This window comes from Montipora capricornis, chromosome 1 (assembly GCF_036669925.1).
Source record: "Montipora capricornis isolate CH-2021 chromosome 1, ASM3666992v2, whole genome shotgun sequence".
Classification (NCBI taxonomy): Eukaryota; Metazoa; Cnidaria; class Anthozoa; order Scleractinia; family Acroporidae; genus Montipora; species Montipora capricornis.
In genome coordinates, this window is record NC_090883.1 from 21,566,491 (window position 1) to 21,585,872 (window position 19,382).

General features: G+C 40.7%; 1 protein-coding gene across 5 annotated transcripts in view; it reads left to right on the forward strand.

Annotated features, from left to right (window-relative positions):
• LOC138024376 (uncharacterized protein C10orf67, mitochondrial-like) overlaps positions 1-18,634 on the forward strand; it is a 37,521-nt gene extending 18,887 nt beyond the window's left edge. For 2 of the 5 annotated variants that reach the window (XM_068871607.1, XM_068871736.1), the window contains 10 exons: positions 701-766; positions 2,667-2,783; positions 4,072-4,200; positions 7,144-7,232; positions 7,713-7,778; positions 11,229-11,316; positions 14,654-14,719; positions 16,214-16,274; positions 17,255-17,315; positions 18,388-18,634. In XM_068871607.1, the coding sequence (XP_068727708.1) occupies positions 701-766; positions 2,667-2,783; positions 4,072-4,200; positions 7,144-7,232; positions 7,713-7,778; positions 11,229-11,316; positions 14,654-14,719; positions 16,214-16,274; positions 17,255-17,315; positions 18,388-18,517 (873 nt within the window). In that variant the 3' untranslated portion in view covers positions 18,518-18,634. The remainder of the gene's footprint in view (positions 1-700; positions 767-2,666; positions 2,784-4,071; positions 4,201-7,143; positions 7,233-7,712; positions 7,779-11,228; positions 11,317-14,653; positions 14,720-16,213; positions 16,275-17,254; positions 17,316-18,387) is intronic. The other 3 variants (XM_068871791.1, XM_068871849.1, XM_068871673.1) reach the window with 2 other exon arrangements.
• The last annotated feature ends 748 nt before the right edge of the window (positions 18,635-19,382 follow it).

A 19,382-nucleotide genomic window follows, 5' to 3' on the forward strand; every position in this document is an offset into this window, starting at 1 on the left:
TGGAGGTCAATTTATGATTCTTTTATATAAGTGCAAATTAGCCTACTAAGCTTCGATACCATACAGTGAATTGAGAAGAAGTTTTGCTCGAAAATGAGGCTTGGTAGGTTAATTTGCACTTGGACAAAAGAATTATAAATGTGACCGCCATTTATGAATAAGGTCTATTGACTTTTGGGGTAGGCAAACGATTTCAACACATCATTAACATTTGATTCAACAAAGCTTCACGAGAGGCCTTGTATTTAGCCTGCGTGGCAGGCGCTAGAAATCCCCTTTCTAGCGCCTGCCACGCAGGCTACCTTGTATTCAGTCCCAGGCTGCAACCGCGGTTGTTACTATGTATACGTCATTGGGAGACCGATTAGTGCGCAAGCGCATACCCAACAATGTTGAAACATTCGCAAAAAAAAAAAATGTGAATGGTTGTTGAAGCATGTTTCAACACGGTTGAAGGTGGTGAACAACGGGTTTCAAAGTCGCTGTTCAACAGAATGGAACGGATGTTGGAAGCGTTTTCCCGGGCCTTATAAGAAATAATTCTGATAAAAGTAGCTCAATAGCTCCTTCCAGGGTACTTTCAACTCCAAGAGCTATTCCATTGATGAGCAAAATTAATTGAAATCGTCTAGAATGATCACGAAGTATCGCTCTCGATGATAAAAAGCTAACGAGTTTAGTTTTTCTTTTACTCTTACAGCTGCAAAGACAGAAACTTCAACTTCAAAGTGAAATGGATGCCAAAATACAGGAAACGAAGAAAAATGTACGTGGAGAAATTGGATTTGAGTTCTTTCAATGTCACGTTTGAGTCTGCGAAAATTGCATTTCTTCTAGGGCGAGCCTCAGTTTGTGTTGGATTTACAAAAGAGGTAGATCCCTTCAAACGTCCATGAAGCTGGTGTCATGCCTTCGGGCAGGTAGACGTCTAGTTCTTGTCAGGAAAATGTTATCACGTGTCTTGTTCACTTATAATATCCAGCAGGCCAAAAGTTGTTGAGTTCGACTTCTTTCATGGGAATTTTCGAGTTGCAAAGTGCGTTAGTTTTGTAACTAGCAGATGCCTGTTCAGGGGAGCAGCGCAGGCGCAGTGGTGAGAGCACTCGCATCGCACCAATGTGTCCCGGGTTCGATTCCCAGACTCGGCGTCAAATATGGGTTGATTTTGTTGATTCTCCTCTCAGCTCTTCTCGATGTTTGATAGAGCGGTTTTCAATTGAGTGTCGAAAGTAATCAGCGAATTGCTTGGTTTTGCATTACTTCACTCAGTGATTGGTTCAAAGTTCTCGCACCATTTTTTTAACCAATCAGAAATGAAACCGAAACCAATCGTGGCTTGCGCGTGCACATTTTCCCGCGCTTTGTGTCGGCTACGTGTAATTACTTCGAGTTTTGATTGGTTTACCGCATTGTCTCCGTCCTTTTTAATTGGCCATAGTAATTACTTTGGTTTGGTTTTACGACACTCGATTGAACTCGCTCTATGATACGGTTAAATTGATTTGATTTCTATGTATAGTGTCCCCAGTCAGCGTTAGAGCACTTGACACTTAAAATAGTTAACAACTATTCACCTCAGGGTGGGTGGTTAGTGGTGGATAATTTGCGCGCGAGTTGCTTGGAGGTGAATAGTGTATACTGAATGTATGGTCCCGAGGGAAACAGTTAGTTTTTTTCAAGAGAATCCTGATGTTCCCCGAGACGAAGTCGAGGGAAACATGAGGACTCGTGGAAAAACAAAACTGACTAGTTTCCCGAGGGACCAGACATTAAGTGCTTTGTTATATATTTTTCCTTCAATAATCACAGCAAAACATCCGGAGCGGGCAACAACTGCGGAATTGTATCCCGGTCGAGATACATTTGAATTTGATCAGGAGCACGTGACCAAGAATCATCCAATCACAGTGCTCGTTTCGTTGAGTGAAAGTCTTTGGATATAACAATGAACAATTATTCTACGAGGGCGCGCTGGATATGAAGTGATAGATAACGCGCCGAGTTGGTTATGATCATTTTATTTTCAGCCAGCCCGAGTAGAATAATTGTTTTATTAAAAACTCCAGGATCAACAACTCTTCTTTTGTTTTCCCGGGGGTACTATTGTCGCCCAAACGGCTTTTGTCGGCCATAGTTTCTCAGAGCTGCAAAAATGTTTTCAGCTCGCTTTTTGCGCGACGCGTTTCATTGACCATATTAGGTACTGCAGGTATGTGAACTGATAGCCTGTGTCCGGCTGGAAATCTGATATTCGTAGTTCAGTTTTTAATAACAAAGGATATCCAGAGTTTGAGTAGCCAATCAGAGCGCGCCTTCAACACTATCCACTGTTTTAGTATACACTAAATTTCAAACAGTGGATAGCGTTGAACTCGGGCGCTGATTGGCTTCTCAAACTCCGGATATCCTTTGCTTTTCACCTTCAAGCAATTCGTGCGGAATTTGCGCCCCAAAATGTTGTAATCTTTGCAGGAATAAGTGAGTTAAAATCGTCATTTTGTGCTATGTTATCTTACTGTTTTAGATATACTAAAACAACTGTTCACCTCAGTGTCGGTGGCCAGTGGTGGATATTTACCTCTCCGCTTCGCGGCTTGGTAAATATCCACCACTAGCCACCTTCACTTCGGCCAATAGTTGCTAATTATTGTTATTTTCACTGACAGTTAATGGCAGCATCGCGAAAACAAGTCGAGGAACTGCAGCGATCCCATGATAAAAAGATAAAAGAACAGCAACTTCTTGAAGAGAAAAGAAGGCAAATGGAATCTCAGGAGAAAGAGGTATTGTTTTGTCAATGTGTAATGTGTTAGAAAGTGAATGTTTAGGCAGTCGTTTTTAAGACATCAATAGAAATATCATTTAGCCAGTCTTCTATTTTTGTCAGGTAGTTTAGCATGTGTGGTTCCTCAAAACATATGAGCTTAGTGATTCCTCAATTAGGATGTCGGTCCCTGCTACTTACTTTTTTAGATTTATTTGCCGACTGAACGTGCTAAATTTCAGGTTATAAAGTTTTTGACAAAAGTTCACTATCGCAAAAAATAAATGCAGGTTTCGAACTTGGTTAACTGATTCATTTGGATGGTTGTCTACAAAGTGATTTTGTTCATGATTCGCTTTGCCTGAAGCTCAAATGATCAAAGGGCGCCTGCTCTGACTTACGTGCACTACGTGTCAATCGAAATCACCACAAAATCAAAGGCCACAATAGACCATATTCGTATTCTCAGTATTGAACTGGAACTATCTTGCGATGGAGGCTAATGCGGGGAAATCTTTTCAAATGCAAATAGTTTTTAATATATTCCTCCGCATTAGCCTCCATTGCAAGGTAGTTCCAGTCCAATACTGGGAATACGAATATGGTCTATTAGCACTTCCCGGACGTACTTTCAAACAAAACGATTAAGTGAATCATTTTCCCAACTCTTGCACATTCTCGCGCAGATCTGGAATTCAGTGAAAATGCGCGTGTTCCGCTATCAGCCCCGAGAAAGGGGAAAAAAAAAATGAAAACTTCAATTTCAAGGCCGGACGAATAGTGGAATTTGACTGTGGGTAGTCGAAAGTAGTAAAAAGGTATTTGTATATTCGTTAGCGAGGTGGACGAGGGAGAAAAATAGCCCGTGAAAGTTACCAAGCGGTGAAAGCTTTTTTTTGTGTGAGAAAGTTATGATCCTGGATATTGGTCTTTGAAACGATCCCTGTGTAATTGTAGCTACGTCTTCACGATAAATTAAAATCATGAACGTATGTATGAGACCCACGCAAATTTCTCAAAAGAACAACGAGTCCTGAAGTTTATTATCAGATGCAACATGAAGGTAAGTAGATTGAAAAAAATCGGAAAAAGCCGTCGACGCCATTTAATTGCCCTTAATTCAGCCAGTCCACTAGTAGCCAGTCAAGGAAATAGGCACGCAAGACGTGCAAAACGTCAAGTAGCAAGGAGACAAGATCAGTCAGGAGGCAGATGTCTTTTCACGCTTTCACAATTTATTGTATTAACACTAACCAGCACTTTGCACTGTACTTCGTTACATACTTCATACGTGTCTGTACCTAAAGTCATCCATTCCTGCATCGTCCACAACCGGAAGTGCACTCACTCAACCCATCAATGTGATCAGAAGCTCGCTCTCTGACAAGCGCCCAGTGTATGGCTCAGACTCGTTGGCGCCCAGGCTCTATCAAATGGTAAGGCTACATGATGAAACTGGGTCGTAGCAAGTTTAATACTTGGTACATACAGACTACTTATAAAAGTTCGGGAAATCATCGGTTGGGCAAGAGAATTACCAATTTCAGAATTTTAGGGGGTTCGACAACCCGGAAGTGATCTGAGAAAATTAATCCCTGGCTCCGTAAATTGCCCAGTGATTGGTTGCCTTAAGCCAGATGGATTTCATAAACTTCAACCTAGCTTCAGTTTCTTTTTACTTTGGGTTGAATTGCACGAAAGGCTTCTCTCTCCCTTTCTAGCCCTTTCGCCCCTAAGGGATTTCCTATTGACGAGTCAAATCGTTCGATGTTAGACAGAGTAAAATCTCCAAGTGGCACACTTGAGGGGCAAAGAGTGAAAAGGAACGTCTGCGAAAACAAGAAAATAACTTCAAAGCACAAAACATATTGTTATATAACTGAGTTTTTCCCCTAGCAGCGCGCCCTCTCATTGGTTACTTCGAGTTCACATGACATCTAACAAGAAAACGATTTCCCGCCAAAAGTCTCTGAGCGGGCAACAGTGCAAAATCTATGACGTCAGAGGGTAACAGTGCACTGATACCCGCGAATGTTGACCGACGACCGCCGTTGCTGTTGCCGTTGCACGTTTTTCTTTTTGTGCTATATAACAAATCACTTAATGATTGGTCCCGAGGGAAAGAGTTCATTCTGTTTCCCTCGAATCTCATTGTTTCCCTCGGCTGCGCCTCGGGGGAAACATTGAGATTCTCGGGAAACAAAATGAACTGTATCCCTCGGGACCAGTCATTAAGTGTTTAATGTTTACAATCAAAGTTGTTTGAACCAGGAACTCATCAAGGAGAGCCTCTATCTCCAATACTCGGCGAAGAAGTCAACCGTACCCTTTCCCGAGTAGATTTATTTATAGAACGCCTTCCTTGTCCAAGTTAACAAAAATCCCTTTGTGCAAAACGATATACATTTTTTAAGAAAATTTGAAGTTAAAAACAAGAAGCAAGTTTACAGAATTATTTTGAAGCGCGGGTTATAGACGAAAGATAGACTGATCCTCGTCCTTACGTGGACAATTCAAGCAATTGCCCTTTCACGGAAACACATGAGCCCAACAATAGAGTGTTTTCATATGACGTCACGGCGGCCATGTTGGAGGAGTTCCGGAAACAAAGAAACAGCGGCCATGTTGGAGGAGTGATATATTCTTTTGGGAATTGAACTCCATTCTTATGAAAATTCTTCCTTTTGTTTTAGTATGCAAATATGGCTGCTGGTCACATGAACGAAAACACTCCATTGACCTTCTCTCAACTAAGTGACTTCACAACTCCATTGGTACAACATTGCACCGTCATGGGCTCGATTCCCTGTTGAAGCCGCCTGAAAATTTTCAGATGTCTATAAGAGACAATTGCTTAAATTGTCCAGATAAGTGAGATGATCATCGCTATCGTTCGTAATGCACTCAGTTGGTTGAGCACCGGGCTGCCATGCGGGAGGTCGTGAGTTCGACTCCGGCCGGACCAACACTCATGCCAGGTGATCTGGTGACGTAATTCGGAGGACTGGGGAGAAAAATTTTAACGCCGTATCCCACAACCGCGCGCGGCCTTATTTTCGAATTCAACATGGCAGAAGAGAGGTTAGAGCTTGTTGAGTCTACTTTAATGTTCTTTCAGTAACAGGAAATGTGGTAGACACGTAATGATCTGTTGAGTTTTAACGATGGCAATACTGCAGGAAGTTTGGAAAACAACACCAAAGGCCGCGCGCGGTTGTGGGATACGGCGTTAAAATTTTTCTTCTCAGTCCTCCAAATTACGTCACCAGATCACCTGGTGGTCTTTAAATAACTGAGGAGGAAGTGCTGCCTTTGAATTACATCCGCAAATGGTTAGATTTTCAAGTCTTTCCGGATAATGACGATAAGCTGGAGGTCCCGAATAAGTCACAAATAACTTCCATGTTCATTAGTTCCCTGTGGGACGTTAAAGAACCCACACACTATTCGAAAAGAGTAGGGGATGAAGTTCTTGGTGTTGTGGCTGTCCTCTGTGTGTATATGGGTGGGTGGGTATAGCAGGTCCCCATCAGCTGAATAGCTGCCAAAACTTCAACCTGCTCAAACAAACAAACTGGGTCTTCATTTCAGCGATGTCCCTTTCCTTATCTCTACACAAGGCGGAAACGTTTTCACCCAGTGTTTATTGCATTGCAGATTGCAGACTGATGCAATTATAAATTAATCAAAATTTAGAAAACTACGTGAAACATATATATGGCCTCTGTTTCTTTCTTTGACCGGATTTTGAACTTAAATTTTCAAATCGAGATATGGTCGGTTGCCTAATTAAAGATCTCTGCCGTATTTATTTTCCGCGAGAAGGTTAAAACTTTCCGGCTCAGCTGGTTCCCGTTCTCGAATGTCCCGAAAACTTTTCGGGCGCGAAAAGCCATTTACGAAACTGCCATTCGCTTGTTTTGACAAGTTGTTCTGTTGACATGTTTTCAAAATGACAAAAAGCAAAATGATTGTGAAGTGTGATGGCTTCAAATCCGTCCGTACATAAGATACAGAGGAAATTGTGACACCCCAAAGGGATCCCGAAAATTTTCGGAACTTTCGAGGAACACATAACGTGACCGGGGTAAGGTCACGTGAGTTTTTGAGGTCTGTGGTTTTCGCGGATAAACCTTGTGTCAAGTGACCCTGATTTCCCTTTACCAAGGGTCGCATTAGTAGCAAACTTCTATTTTTCGTACAACCATAATAATTCTCTTTCAACTTATGTGTATCGTTTGAGAACTTGGTTGCTCGTATCAAGCAAGGGGTCTCAAGTCAAGCAACTTGCATTAATTTTCTGGACAAAACGCATATTTTAGCTTGACGTTTGCCGCAAAATGTCAATTAATAATTTGTAATTTTGCCCACGTTTTTAGGTGAAACCTCAGGTGAAAGAATCTGAAAATATTGACATGTTGAAAAAGCTACAAAAACTCGAGAAGAAACAGAAAGCTGAAATCGAGAGGTGATTAAGTAGCTATTCTTGTGAGCAAGTCCTTTTTACCGGCAAAATAAATGGACGGTGGGCACATTTATTGGGGGAGGGGGGAGGCATCTTGAATAATTGTGACGTATTATAGTCGCCTTATTAGCCAGTATGCAAAATACCATAATACTCTTTGTTTATCCCTCCAAAATTTTGCATAAGCATTGCTTCCAGTTTCTCTTGGAACCATTGTAAGTCCCAAGAGAGAATAAAAACAATGCTTATTCAAAATTTTGGAGGGAAAAACAAAGAGTATTATGGTATTTTTCATACTGGCTAATTGTTATTATACAAAAAGGTATATGCCGATCATCGTTACAAAAGACAAGGATTTTCGAACCAAAGCTCCTTACAATAATTTGTTGGCCGAAGTGTTTCTCTTTTCATTCTCACAGTGCAGCTTTACCCTCCTCTTTCTTCTCTTCATCACTGATTTATGGTAGATGTATTTCTGCACAGGTTGAAGAAAGAACTTGAAAGGGTTAACCGTACATGGGAGATCAAAGTGAACGTTTTAAAGCAAACGTAAGTTCAAAAATAATAGTAATAAATTAATAATCATGTATTAACTTGTGCAATAAAATGTCGTAAATCAAAGTGATTACAGTGGCGAATCACAGCAAACGCTTTGTTTTCGTATCGCTGCGGTTGGTAATTGGCTTTCTTTAAAATCTCGTGGTCCATTTTCAACCAATCAGCGTTGCGTTACACTTAATTGGCTCATTTAATCGCTGTTGTGATTGGTTACTACGAAAGTAACACAGCGATTTTACTCACGTGACTAGCGGCCAGAAAGAGAAACGAAAGCATTTCCAATTCGCCAAAAAAGCTTTGTTTTACCACGCCAAGCCTCGCAGTGGAAACCATGGGGGTGAGGCTTGGCGTGGTAAAACAAAGCTTTTTTGGTCTCCCGGGACAATGTGGCCGCCGTGTGACAAGGGCGAATAAAGAAAGAACTTTGATCTCGGAGGATTTGTTTAGGACACCAAAATGTCCACTGTAACGTCGCGTGAAAACCTTTGCTGTTGAAGAGAGTTGTTTTTCGATTAATTGAGAGATTTGGTATCGCGTTTACGACATTCGGCAAACACTAGCTGCTTGTCATGAAAGCATAAAACTTCCCCAAGTTGATCGACATCTGTAGATAACAGACAAGAAATTTTAGTATACTCTAATCACACTGACACGATTATAAAATACTTTGTATCTAATCCAAATGATCACAAAACACAGAATGGGAGAAGGCTTCCCGTTTACTGATGCCCGCTTTGTAAAAATTAGGGTTGACACAATCTCGACCCTAGAGCTCTTCTCTTGACTGAAGGAGAGAAGAGCTCTGGGAATCCTGAAACAAAGTGTCTTCTCATTGGTTTTCGCGAAGAACAATCAAAAGCGTCTCTAATTGGTGTATTCATGTTAGCAGGAGGAGAGAGCAGGCGCCGTAAGGTTCAAATAGCCAATTTTTGTCTATAAGAACCCTACGACGCATGTTCTCCTACATAGAGTTTCCCAGAGCCTTGGGTCGATCCGAAGCGATCTGGGAACGAGAATGGGGTTGACATAGATGCCTCGAATGGCTCTTGCATATCTTAAAAGGGACACTCTCACGGTCGCGCATGCGCCAGGTTTTTTAATCGAAACTTGAAAACATTATGCTGATGTTTTCAAGTTTGGAAAGTTGCAGACAATATGGAGGCCTTTGTCGCATGCAGAAATACAAACATTCAGCGCACAAATTTAAAGAGTTATTCAGTCTCCTCAAGAAAGGAAAGCAGAGCAGTCAAAATACCAATACAGCATCTACAGTGAAGAGAAACTTTTAAGACATGAATTCATGAGAAATTCGACGTGCGGTGTAATCCGTGTAAGCCGTTTCACTATTACATGTAACATCTTCATGACTCATTTCTAGCTAGCCGCTTAAATGTTTGTTAATAAACGTTTACTATCTTTGCTCTAAAATGTGCATTTGCATATCTTGAAGAAAAACCTGCATTTAGATGAGCGGAACTGCACTATACTGGTCGTTGACTGGTTGTGTATATTTGTTCCACAAATATAAAGGAAGTGGCAACACCGACCTATATTTGCTGTTCGTACAGGTTTCTTCTAACCCTAACCTTGAACGACATAGCCACGAAGGTTTTGAAAGCTAACCGTTTTAAAGTGGGTGCTTAGACTTAAATACTTTTTATCAGCGCTATTTGAAATTGGTGCTTAGACTTAATGCGAGATACACAAGGCAGGTCAGATGGCCGTTGACATCAAACGAAGGAGATATTTCGTGAAATTAAACAGGCATCAATGCCGTTGTTCGATAGCTGAACTGTATATAAAAGAACTCAGTAATGACGAGGTAAGACTTTCCAAGTGTTATTGAACCTGTAATAATCATTCTGAGAAGACTCCCGTATGAAGAAACAATTTAGCTCGGTTTACGAGTTCCGTGCGAATAGCCACTTTGAATTATAAAGCCGCAAGTGGTGAGTAACGCACGGCTGAATTTTTTCTCTGCTTACCGTCTTTGGACTTCAAACTGGCCTCTTGGGAACAAGTGCGCTCTCTTTCAGCTTTGAAATGGCGTGTCAACCTTGATAATATGTTTGGTATATCGCAGAGAAAAAATATTTCTGTGTGAGCGCTTTTACGGCCCATGCACAGTGTTTCCTGTCACACTTCACTGAATTCAACTGACAGTGAACAAACGTGGCATGATATTTGTGTTTGCTTTTATTTATTGGACTCCCTAATCATCGATCACAAATATGCATTTTACTTCTTTTCGGAAACCTTACTTAGTTTAGACTTAAACAGAAAAAGCACAAAAATAAAAGTGTGTTAAAATCTCTGGATGTAGCGTGACAGTGCCCCTTTAACAAACCTTAAATACCCTACTAGCCCCTCGAGACACCTCACGTGCACGCCTAAAATGCCTGGTAATTACCATGTAACATAGTAAACATACGAAGCATTATAAAATGTATTTATCAGCTCATATACCGTGTGACCTAACATCGAAACTGTCCACGCGTTCAGAATTTGATGAAGATTTCATAAAAACAACTATTCCATTCGCTCTTGTTGGATAGAGCGGTTTTCAACTGAGTGTCGTAAAACAACCTTCGACCAATCACAGCAGGTGCAAACAGCGCAATGAACCAATCCAAATTCGTAGCAATTCCATGTAATTTGCCTAAAGCGCGGGAAAAATCGCGCGTGCAAGTCGCGATTGGTTGATAAACTGGCGCGAAAGTTAAAAGCCAATCACTAAGCGTAGCAATTGCAATCCCGTAATTACTTTCGAAAGTCATTTGAAAACTGTTCTATGAGACTGGTTAGAGCCAACTCGGCGGCGCTGCGCGCCTCGTTGACTATTTACCATCTCATATCAAACGCACGTTCATGGAACAATTTGTAAATATTTCACGACTGTTCATTCACCTCTCGCTGGATATGAGGGAGTTAAAGCAAAGACGACGGCTACGGCTACGGCTACGGCAACGCCGCAAAGCAAGAATATCATTGGTTAAAAAAGGAAAAATACTCGTGATGCACGTGCAGCAAATTCGTACTCCACAAAACGAGAAATCACCAAATTTTAGGTTTTGACGACAACGTGAGCAAGTAACATTGAACCATTCATCCTCTATTTTTTACTTCAAAACCGTTCGTACCCATCCAGTTTCAGGATAGTTCGCCCATATAGCAAAACGTGAAAAAGACGGAATAATCTCGAAATATTTGCGTTAGCGCTAAGTTATATTTTGTAGTGACGTTTTCGTTGCCGTCGCCGTTGCCGTTGCGTAAATCCTCTATCGTACAAAATCACAACTGACCAGCTCCCACATGCGCACCTGATAGCTCAGATGGTAAAGCAATCCAGTGCAATCACTCGGCCTGGAATGGGTTCGAGTCCCGTTTAAGCGTGGTGACCTTTCGCTCTTAAAGTCAAAACTATTTGTCGTTTGTTATCAGGTTACACGCATTGAAGGATGAGAGCTTCTTGAGGACGTCTCTTCAGAGACAGGCTGCTCGGCTGCAACAAGCTGCAGTTATGTATGCGGTAGGGATGCATGCAGATCCAGTGTTGCATTTTGTAACATCTTAAAGTGGTACTATGATCAAAAAATCATTTCCTTTTTTTCTTCAGATTTTGAAAGCGTGTTTGCTTATCACCTAACTGGCAAAATTTTGAGCGTTGAGTTTTATCCAAAGGCTGTTTATTTTGAGTGTAAGTTTTGGATTTCACGGTCCGCCATTACTCACGTTAAAAACTGGCCGATTGGACCTCAGAGGGTTGGATCTAGAGAAAATGACGTCATTTACTCGGTAGCTTAAAATTTCAGCGTGTAAACGCAATTTATTACATAATTATGCAAAACGCAGGTTTAAAATCTGAAACCCCGAAACTCCTGTGCTGCATATTAATTCGGCCGCGTACACACGCATTGCATTCTTACACTAGTGAGTCTTTGACGTCATTTTCTCCTCGACCCAGCTCTCTCAAGATTTTAAAGTTAGTAATGGCGGACCAATAAATAAGAAAATTCCAGTTAAAATAAACAGGTGTCTTTTTAAAATCAGAACTTAAAACTTGGGTCAGTTAGTGTTTAGTTAACATAGTTCTGAAATCCAAAGAAAAAAAAGAATTGCTTTTTTGATCGTAGTACCACTTTAAAGGTGGGCAGGCACGAGGTGTCATGTTGTAGGGACATGCTACAGCGACAAAAAGGTGTGTGGTACACACTGAGGCAACATGCATTAGGTACAAAATCACCCCCAAATTGGTGTTCCACTATTATAGAAGTATCAGTTCATACGAGGGGATATGTCGCTGCAACATATCCCTGGGACATGTACCCGCAATATTTTCATGTGTGTGCACATGTTGTGATTTTGTCCCTGCTACATGTCGCCTCAGTGTGCACTACACAAGTTTTTTTGTCGCTGCAACAGGACTCCTCGTGTCCGCTCACCTTAAGATTTGTTTGTATGAGCCATTTTAACTTGGTTTTGATGAAGTAGAACTGTGGGTTTGTCCACGGATCTGACTCCTTGTATTTTCTATTCGTTAAAAGGAAACCTGCGCTCCAACATGAAAAAGACTTTGAAGCATAGAGGAAAATTTGTTTAAAAAATGTTTCAAAGAAAGCTCTTGTGTTCGAAATATAAAGAGAATCGCTATTTGAATCGCCCATTTCCCGGGCGTTGCCATCTTGAGTAATTGTGACGTGTTAGATAACACGTCACAATTATTCAAGGTGGCCGCGTCCAGGAAAATTGAAAGTGAAAATAAGTTATTCTAAAATTCATTTTTCCTGATGAAGGAAACAAACTTTAAAAAATTCGAACAAAATTGTTTGAAAGCATTATTTCGTCCGGTTTAAACTTATTCTGTAGTAAGGAGAGAGGCTCCCTGTCACAGACTTTTGAGGTGTTACTGAGAAATCTTTAGTGAGTGACGACTTTTGAACTCGAAACTATTCATATGACATTCCTGTTCCGATAAAATTATCCTTACATCACATACAAGATGCTTCGAAAAGAGAACTTCCTTTAGCCAGGCGACTTGTCTGATAATTGAAAAACGTCGGACCTACTTTCCAAATCATGTTTTTTCTCGATCTATAGGTCGCGTTCTATTTTCTAGATTATTCAAGTGCAATCGGTTTCAATCGTGTCTTGTTTTTGTCCATCCACTCATCAATTTGCTTTTGTTTTATTATTTTTTGTTGTTTTACAGTCTTGATTGGTTATTGCGGCGTTCCCTTCTATTTTTCGAGCATTTTGCTTGCCACGAAATTACTTAGAATCACTTAGAATCGCGTGACGTTGGCCTTTATAGCAAGTGCATAGTAAATGTGCGCAGCTATAGCAAGCGCATTTTGCTATCGTTTTCTCTTGAGATTGTCGGTTCTTAAGATATCCCGCACAAGTTAGCAGTGCTTTTCACACGCCGTGATTGGTTCATTCGGAGGTGATTTGCAAAGTGCATATTATTTTGATTGCTGTGAAGGCTCTTGCTTTTGTTTTGTTTTTACGAGACATCTGGTTTGTCTCTTCTACTGGGCAAACCTGCCCAGAGGGAAGGAGCACGAACAGGACTCGAGGTCCTATGCGAGGTGCTCCACCCTACCCTATCCAGACCAGAAAGACCAGACCACAACACCGGGAACTACATGCCCTACTCTTTACGACAAGTGTGCGGGTTCTTTTACGTCCCACAGGATTAGGAACATTGAAGGGTTGTGAGACGGGACCTCCGGCTTATCGTCCTTATCCGAGAAGACTAGAGAGTCTAACCATTTGCAGATGTAATTACAAAGCAAAAACAAAACAAAACAAAAAACAAAGTGTATATTATTTTGATTGCTGTGAAGGCTCTTAGCATCAAACGAGAGTCCCATTACCCAAGAGTAAGAATCTGGTATCAGGTTTGTCCTCGTCAGACCTGTGTCTATTTTAAAGCAAGTTTGGCGGGAAATAAACACGAGACCAAATGTTGTATTGTTTTTACATTGTAATGTAGCATTCACATTTAAATTATGTGGAGGGAGGCAGTGTGGCCCAGTGGTTAGGGCGCTTGCCTTGAGATCCGGAGATTCCGTGTTCAAGACCCGTTCTAACCACTCGTTGAATTCGATCCTGGTAGTCTCTGGTTCAACTTCGCAGCTATACACTTGTAAATAGTCTTTATAGTTGTTGTTGTTGTTATTCTGTTTCGTCGTTTCGTTGTGTTTCATTGGCCCTTGTAAATAGCCGGCTGGTTTGCCTCCGGCCAGTTGGGAGTCTTAACAGTTGTTGTTGTTATTCTCTTCTGTCGTTTCGTTGTGTTTCATTGGCGCTGAAAAGCCCTTATGGGGAGCGGTCAATTAAGTATGTATGCATGTATATATGTGGAAATATCTGGGAGAGAACTTTTTATTCCCAAGGGGTTTGAATTGGGTGCAACATTAGGGCCGTTTATACGAGAGAAAATAAGCCGCGGCTTACTCTGGCCGCGGTGTACATAATACGCGAAAGGAACTATGTATACGAGTATAAACTCCCAGGCCAGGATAAGCCGTGAACGTAGATTTTGTGCCATTTATACGGGGTGTTTGCGTCTTATGTAAGCCGCGGCCAGAGTAAGCTGCGGCTTATTTTCTCTCGTATAAACGGCCCTATTGAGTTGGCCGATTTGGTCTGTTGTTTATTTTCCCGCTAAACTAGGTTTAAAAATTGACACTTTTCTGACGCTGATAGGGACTAGCCCAACCTGGGTAAATCTTACTCTTGCGTGATCGACTCTTGCATCAAATTTAGTTCTTAGAAAAGTCTTTAAAGATTGAAATATTGTTAAAATTAACTCTATGTACCTTGCATAAGATACAATATACATTGCACCTCTTTTCTTTTAGAGTGATGGTCCTGCTGTTTTTGCTCGCGATAGAAACGCTTTACAAGGAAGGATACTCAAAACTCTCGTAAGTTTTTAGTCCGAGATTACTCCGTTTTATTTAAGTGTTAAATGTAGTATCACCAAGCTTTTTTTTTAAGGGTTGCAAAGGATAGTTGAACATGCCAGCATAAAATTCCATTGAATTTTTCATTTGCCAATTTTTTTTGTTCTTTGTGCGAACTTCTTTTTGTGCATGCTCAATATTTTTCTGGTTTAAACATATGCATTTGGGATATCATACTGAATACTGGTTACGTGAAATGAAAGCCTTTCTGAACGTAGACGCTCTATTAGAAAACGCTAACAACAAGGGTAGACATGGAAGTTATTGGCTACGGTTTTGAAACTCTTGCTTTTGAGTAAAACTATGTGCACTTGACCGGTGTTTGAAGAATGCGTGATTTCCGGTTGATTTGCGTAACCCTCGCGAAAATTCAATTGCCCTGCTGCTTGGGACGGCATCAGTTAGTGACCTTTCGTACCCAAATCGGCCAAGGGAGAGGCTACTTGTACCCTCGTGTTAAAGAACAGCCAAAAATTGTATCAAGATCTACTGAATTATGTCTGTGACCTGACTGCTGCGCGCCCGTTGGGTGGCATCCTCATAAATTTTTAAAGTAAAACACAAAACGACCGTTTTGACCGCGAAACCTGTTAATCTCAAGTAAGTGGCTTTGATAATGCTGTTATCCAAATTCTCTAAAATTTACATTGTTTTACTTTCTTAAATCTTTGGGGCATCTTAAGGGGTACTAGCGTATTACAAAATACATAGGCACTCAGACTGGGTCAACCGACGTCACATTTTTGTTAGGTACCAACGACTCCAGTTTCTACACCGCTTTTCGAAATTATTTTGTAATTTTTGCTTTTGGAATAGTATGTGCAGGTGACGAAGGTCCCCGAATCGTAATCTGGTCGGGGGAGATTTATCAACCATTTGGAATAAAGGTTTTAGTGAATATCCTACTCGTCCTGCACTTTTCAGGACAACCGCTGTGAGACCAAACCACCTTTTCATAAAGGAAAACAGCTGACACATTTTGGTGTTTTTTTGTGCTCACACGGGACAAGAACGTCCCCATATGTGATTATTGTTCAAACCTTTTACAAATCTCTCACACTTAGCTAGTAACGTGCCTTTCTAACTTAAACTAAATTTAAAAGTAAAATGAAAACTATACATTATTGGAAGCTCACCGAATCCAATGACCGTTAAAAATGTGCTAGTAGACCTATTTTCAATCCAAGAGTGTGAACATACTTTGCATTTTTAGTCTTCGTGGCACGAAACTTCCAGGTGACCTCATTTCACTCCAACATGACCTTATTCCAAAATCGTACGTGAAGTAAGTCTTTCCAAACATGTTTTTGCTGAAACTGTTTGTGCAAAATCCTGCCCTTTGCTTAGAGCACAACCATGAAGAGAATATTTGTGTCTGGATGACTTCCATTGGTCACAATCTCTCAAAAGTGTATTCATTGATCAATGTCTCTTTTCTTATAATACATTTTCAAGGAAACACCGGGACGAGTTAAGGAGACCGTGCGATTTACCCAAGCTCAAAGACCGTATGCTGGTAAGAAAGGGAAAACAAATTAAGTTGTCATTCAGGTCAACAACAGTTGCGGGGAAGGGTGGGAAAGTTTTAAGCATGCAACGACGAAGGCAGTGCAACAGAACTGGATTGAATCGGATCAAAAAAAGAAAAGAATCATCCTCTTCGTTTGGGATAGTTTTTAATAAAGTTATTTGCCTTTTTGCTGCAAAATAACAAACAAAACAAACATTGATTTTATTGCTTCAAACGTGCATGTTGGATCCTCCTGGAGACAGAGATGCGCTGTTGGCTCGAGAGACCCTCTTAACTTGTATACAAATTGTCTTCTCTCTCGTCCGCGTATGAATCGTCGTTCCTGTCGATCCAGTGTCATCTAGTTGCGGAAAAACATTGGCCCGGGATGACCACGTAGAAATCCCCATTCGCTATCCAGATTGGCCATGTAGTCAGCATGGTTGCTCTCATAGTGTGATGGTGATCACACCCAACTGGTAATCAGGGGGACGTGGGTTTAAATTCCGCTCAGGGCATAAAATGTTTGTGTCCAATGAAAAATGTCATTCAGGGGTTGTCCGGCCTTGGTCACTTCAAACTTCATATATATATATATATATATTGAATTTTAAAATTCTATCTGTAGAATAAGAAGAATTCCTAATTGCTGGAAAATTTGAGCTATAGGTAACACACACTCTAAGACCTTAATACTAAAAGAAATCTCAGTAAAACATGACAATACCAAATGAAGTCTAAACAAATGGGTCCTTTTGCTGACTCAATTTCAGTGTCAGCACCCTAAATGTCTGGCTCTGATGCAAGAGACTGCTCTAACCCCCCCCCCCCCCCCCCCCGGTCTACTGTGCATGAAAACGCCGTGACACTTATATACAAAGTAGAAACTCCTGGTCAAGGGCTCTTGCATATACCTGTTTATTTGTAGTGCGTGTGTGGAAGTGATTGCTTAGCATTTGTTATGCTTTTCTGTACTCTTCATGCAGACACTCCATTCACAGAGGATCGTCCAACACCCGCGCCACAGGATGAAGATGAACCTTCTCGGTAAGTTTGAAAGTGGCCGCCCTCGGACTATAACTGTGGGCCCTGCATAGGGCCTTCATACGACCTTCATAGGACTATAGCTGTAGGTCTCAAAACTCTCCCTCATAAAATTATGTGGGACGTCAAAGAAAGACCTAAATAACTTTACAGGAAGTTGTTTGATTCCATTTCTGTAATCTCGCCTGACCATAAGTTGTTCCATCTGCTGGCTCCAAGAAACCAAACGAGGGACTGTCCAAAGGCTCTCTGGGGCATATGGCTGCCACCTCTCGTTTTTACATGGAACGTATTAATTAAAGGTGATTTAGAGCGGTTTTCAAGCGAGTGTCGTAAAACCAAAACCAAAGTAATTACTTTGGCCAATCAAAAAGGACGGAGACAATCCAGTGAACAAATCAAAACTCGAAGTAATTACATGTAGCCGACGCAAAGCGCGGGAAAATTTGCTCAAATGCGTATCCCTCGCAGAGGTCATGGTTGTCACAATAACTTTAATTTATAATGGTTTATAAATTGGCTTTACGTTTTTTGCCTCATTAGCACAAGGTTATCGCTTTCTAATCAGTCACCCAAGAATAAAATACGAAATAATGACTGAAGAGGATTGTATAATGAGCAAGCTATCTCAGTCTGAAAATTTGAATGCCATACCAGATAATCTCCGAGCAATGGTCAGTGCTTTGAAAATTCAATATTTTACAAGGAATGTATGGGATCATGAGCGCTTTTGCCAGCCAAGAATTTATCAGTTTTTGATGGCTAATAACTGGCTTGTTATCCAATCTAAAACGTTTAAAATTGTATATTTAACTAAGTTTAACAATTTCTTTTAGCTAAGTCAATTTGTAAATCTGTGGGCAAATTCGGATGTTAAATGTAAACAATCACGTCATCAAAGATCCCCTTTTGTCTATCTATTTCAAAAAAGAGCCCACACTCCATTACAGATCTTCGTGTTTGGTCAAAATAATGATTAGTTTCATTTCGACTTTACGCTAATCAATTGCCAAAAGCAAAGATCTATCTCAGGGTCCCCAGTCTTCTAAGTTTTGATTGCTTCATTTCCTTCCAGAACAAGTAATGATGAGTCCAGTATTGACGTACTTCCAGGACAAAGCGTGATTGCTACGAATGAAAACACTGACAACGCGATCAAGTCAGAAAGCTCTATCTCGTCTCGTCAAGTTGTTGACCCTGTTTGAAGAATAAAATGGCAGAGCTGAGGACTAGCATTCTTTTAACTTATTTTTTTCAGTGTACATTTGTTAAAATTGTAAATATGTTAACAAGCAATATTAAAATATGTGATTCGTACCCAAGTAGCAAATGCGTGCTAAATATTTTATTTACCTCTGGCATTGAGGTAACGTAGTTGGTGTCGTAGTAAAGGTGCTGAAAATTTTTAAGCCTGAATTGAGTCAAAATGTACAATTAAATGTTGACCATGCATTATATATTCGCACTTTGTTATGTCTGCAACGAAATAAAAGAAGGGAAGACGCTATATGACAAGTGTGAAAACACTCGGGGAGTTTGCCATTCCGTTCTAAAGTAATTATTTTAAGGCATAGTTGGGCAGTTCTCAAGCTATCATTCGCGAAATGAATAGGCTGCAGCTTGAAATCCGAAAAACAGAAATATTTCTTTCAAATTCCACTGTTTTCCAACAGTGCGTTAAGTCACAAACGGCGCCAACCGCTGCGTTGCATGTGGATCAATGCACATTTGAAATAGGCGTGAAGCTGTTTCCGCTGACACTTGTTATTGCTACAAAGGTCGGGTTCCTGTTTGAAATTACAAGTGTAATAGTATGTGGATAAACGAATAAAAATATGGTGTGAACAAAGGTCAAGTATATTGCCATACTTTGGGGTAGAGATAGAAATAAACGCAAAATTGATAAAGCTCAGCGAAGCAGAAGTGCTGAGCAGAAGTGGAACGTGGTTGGTATTGTTGTCTAGAGTTTGTGAAAAATTAACACATGCTTTCAGAGACGAAATGAACATAAGAGAAAGGCACAGAGTCTGTAAAAATATCACAGTCGAGCTCTGAAAACGGTTTACACAA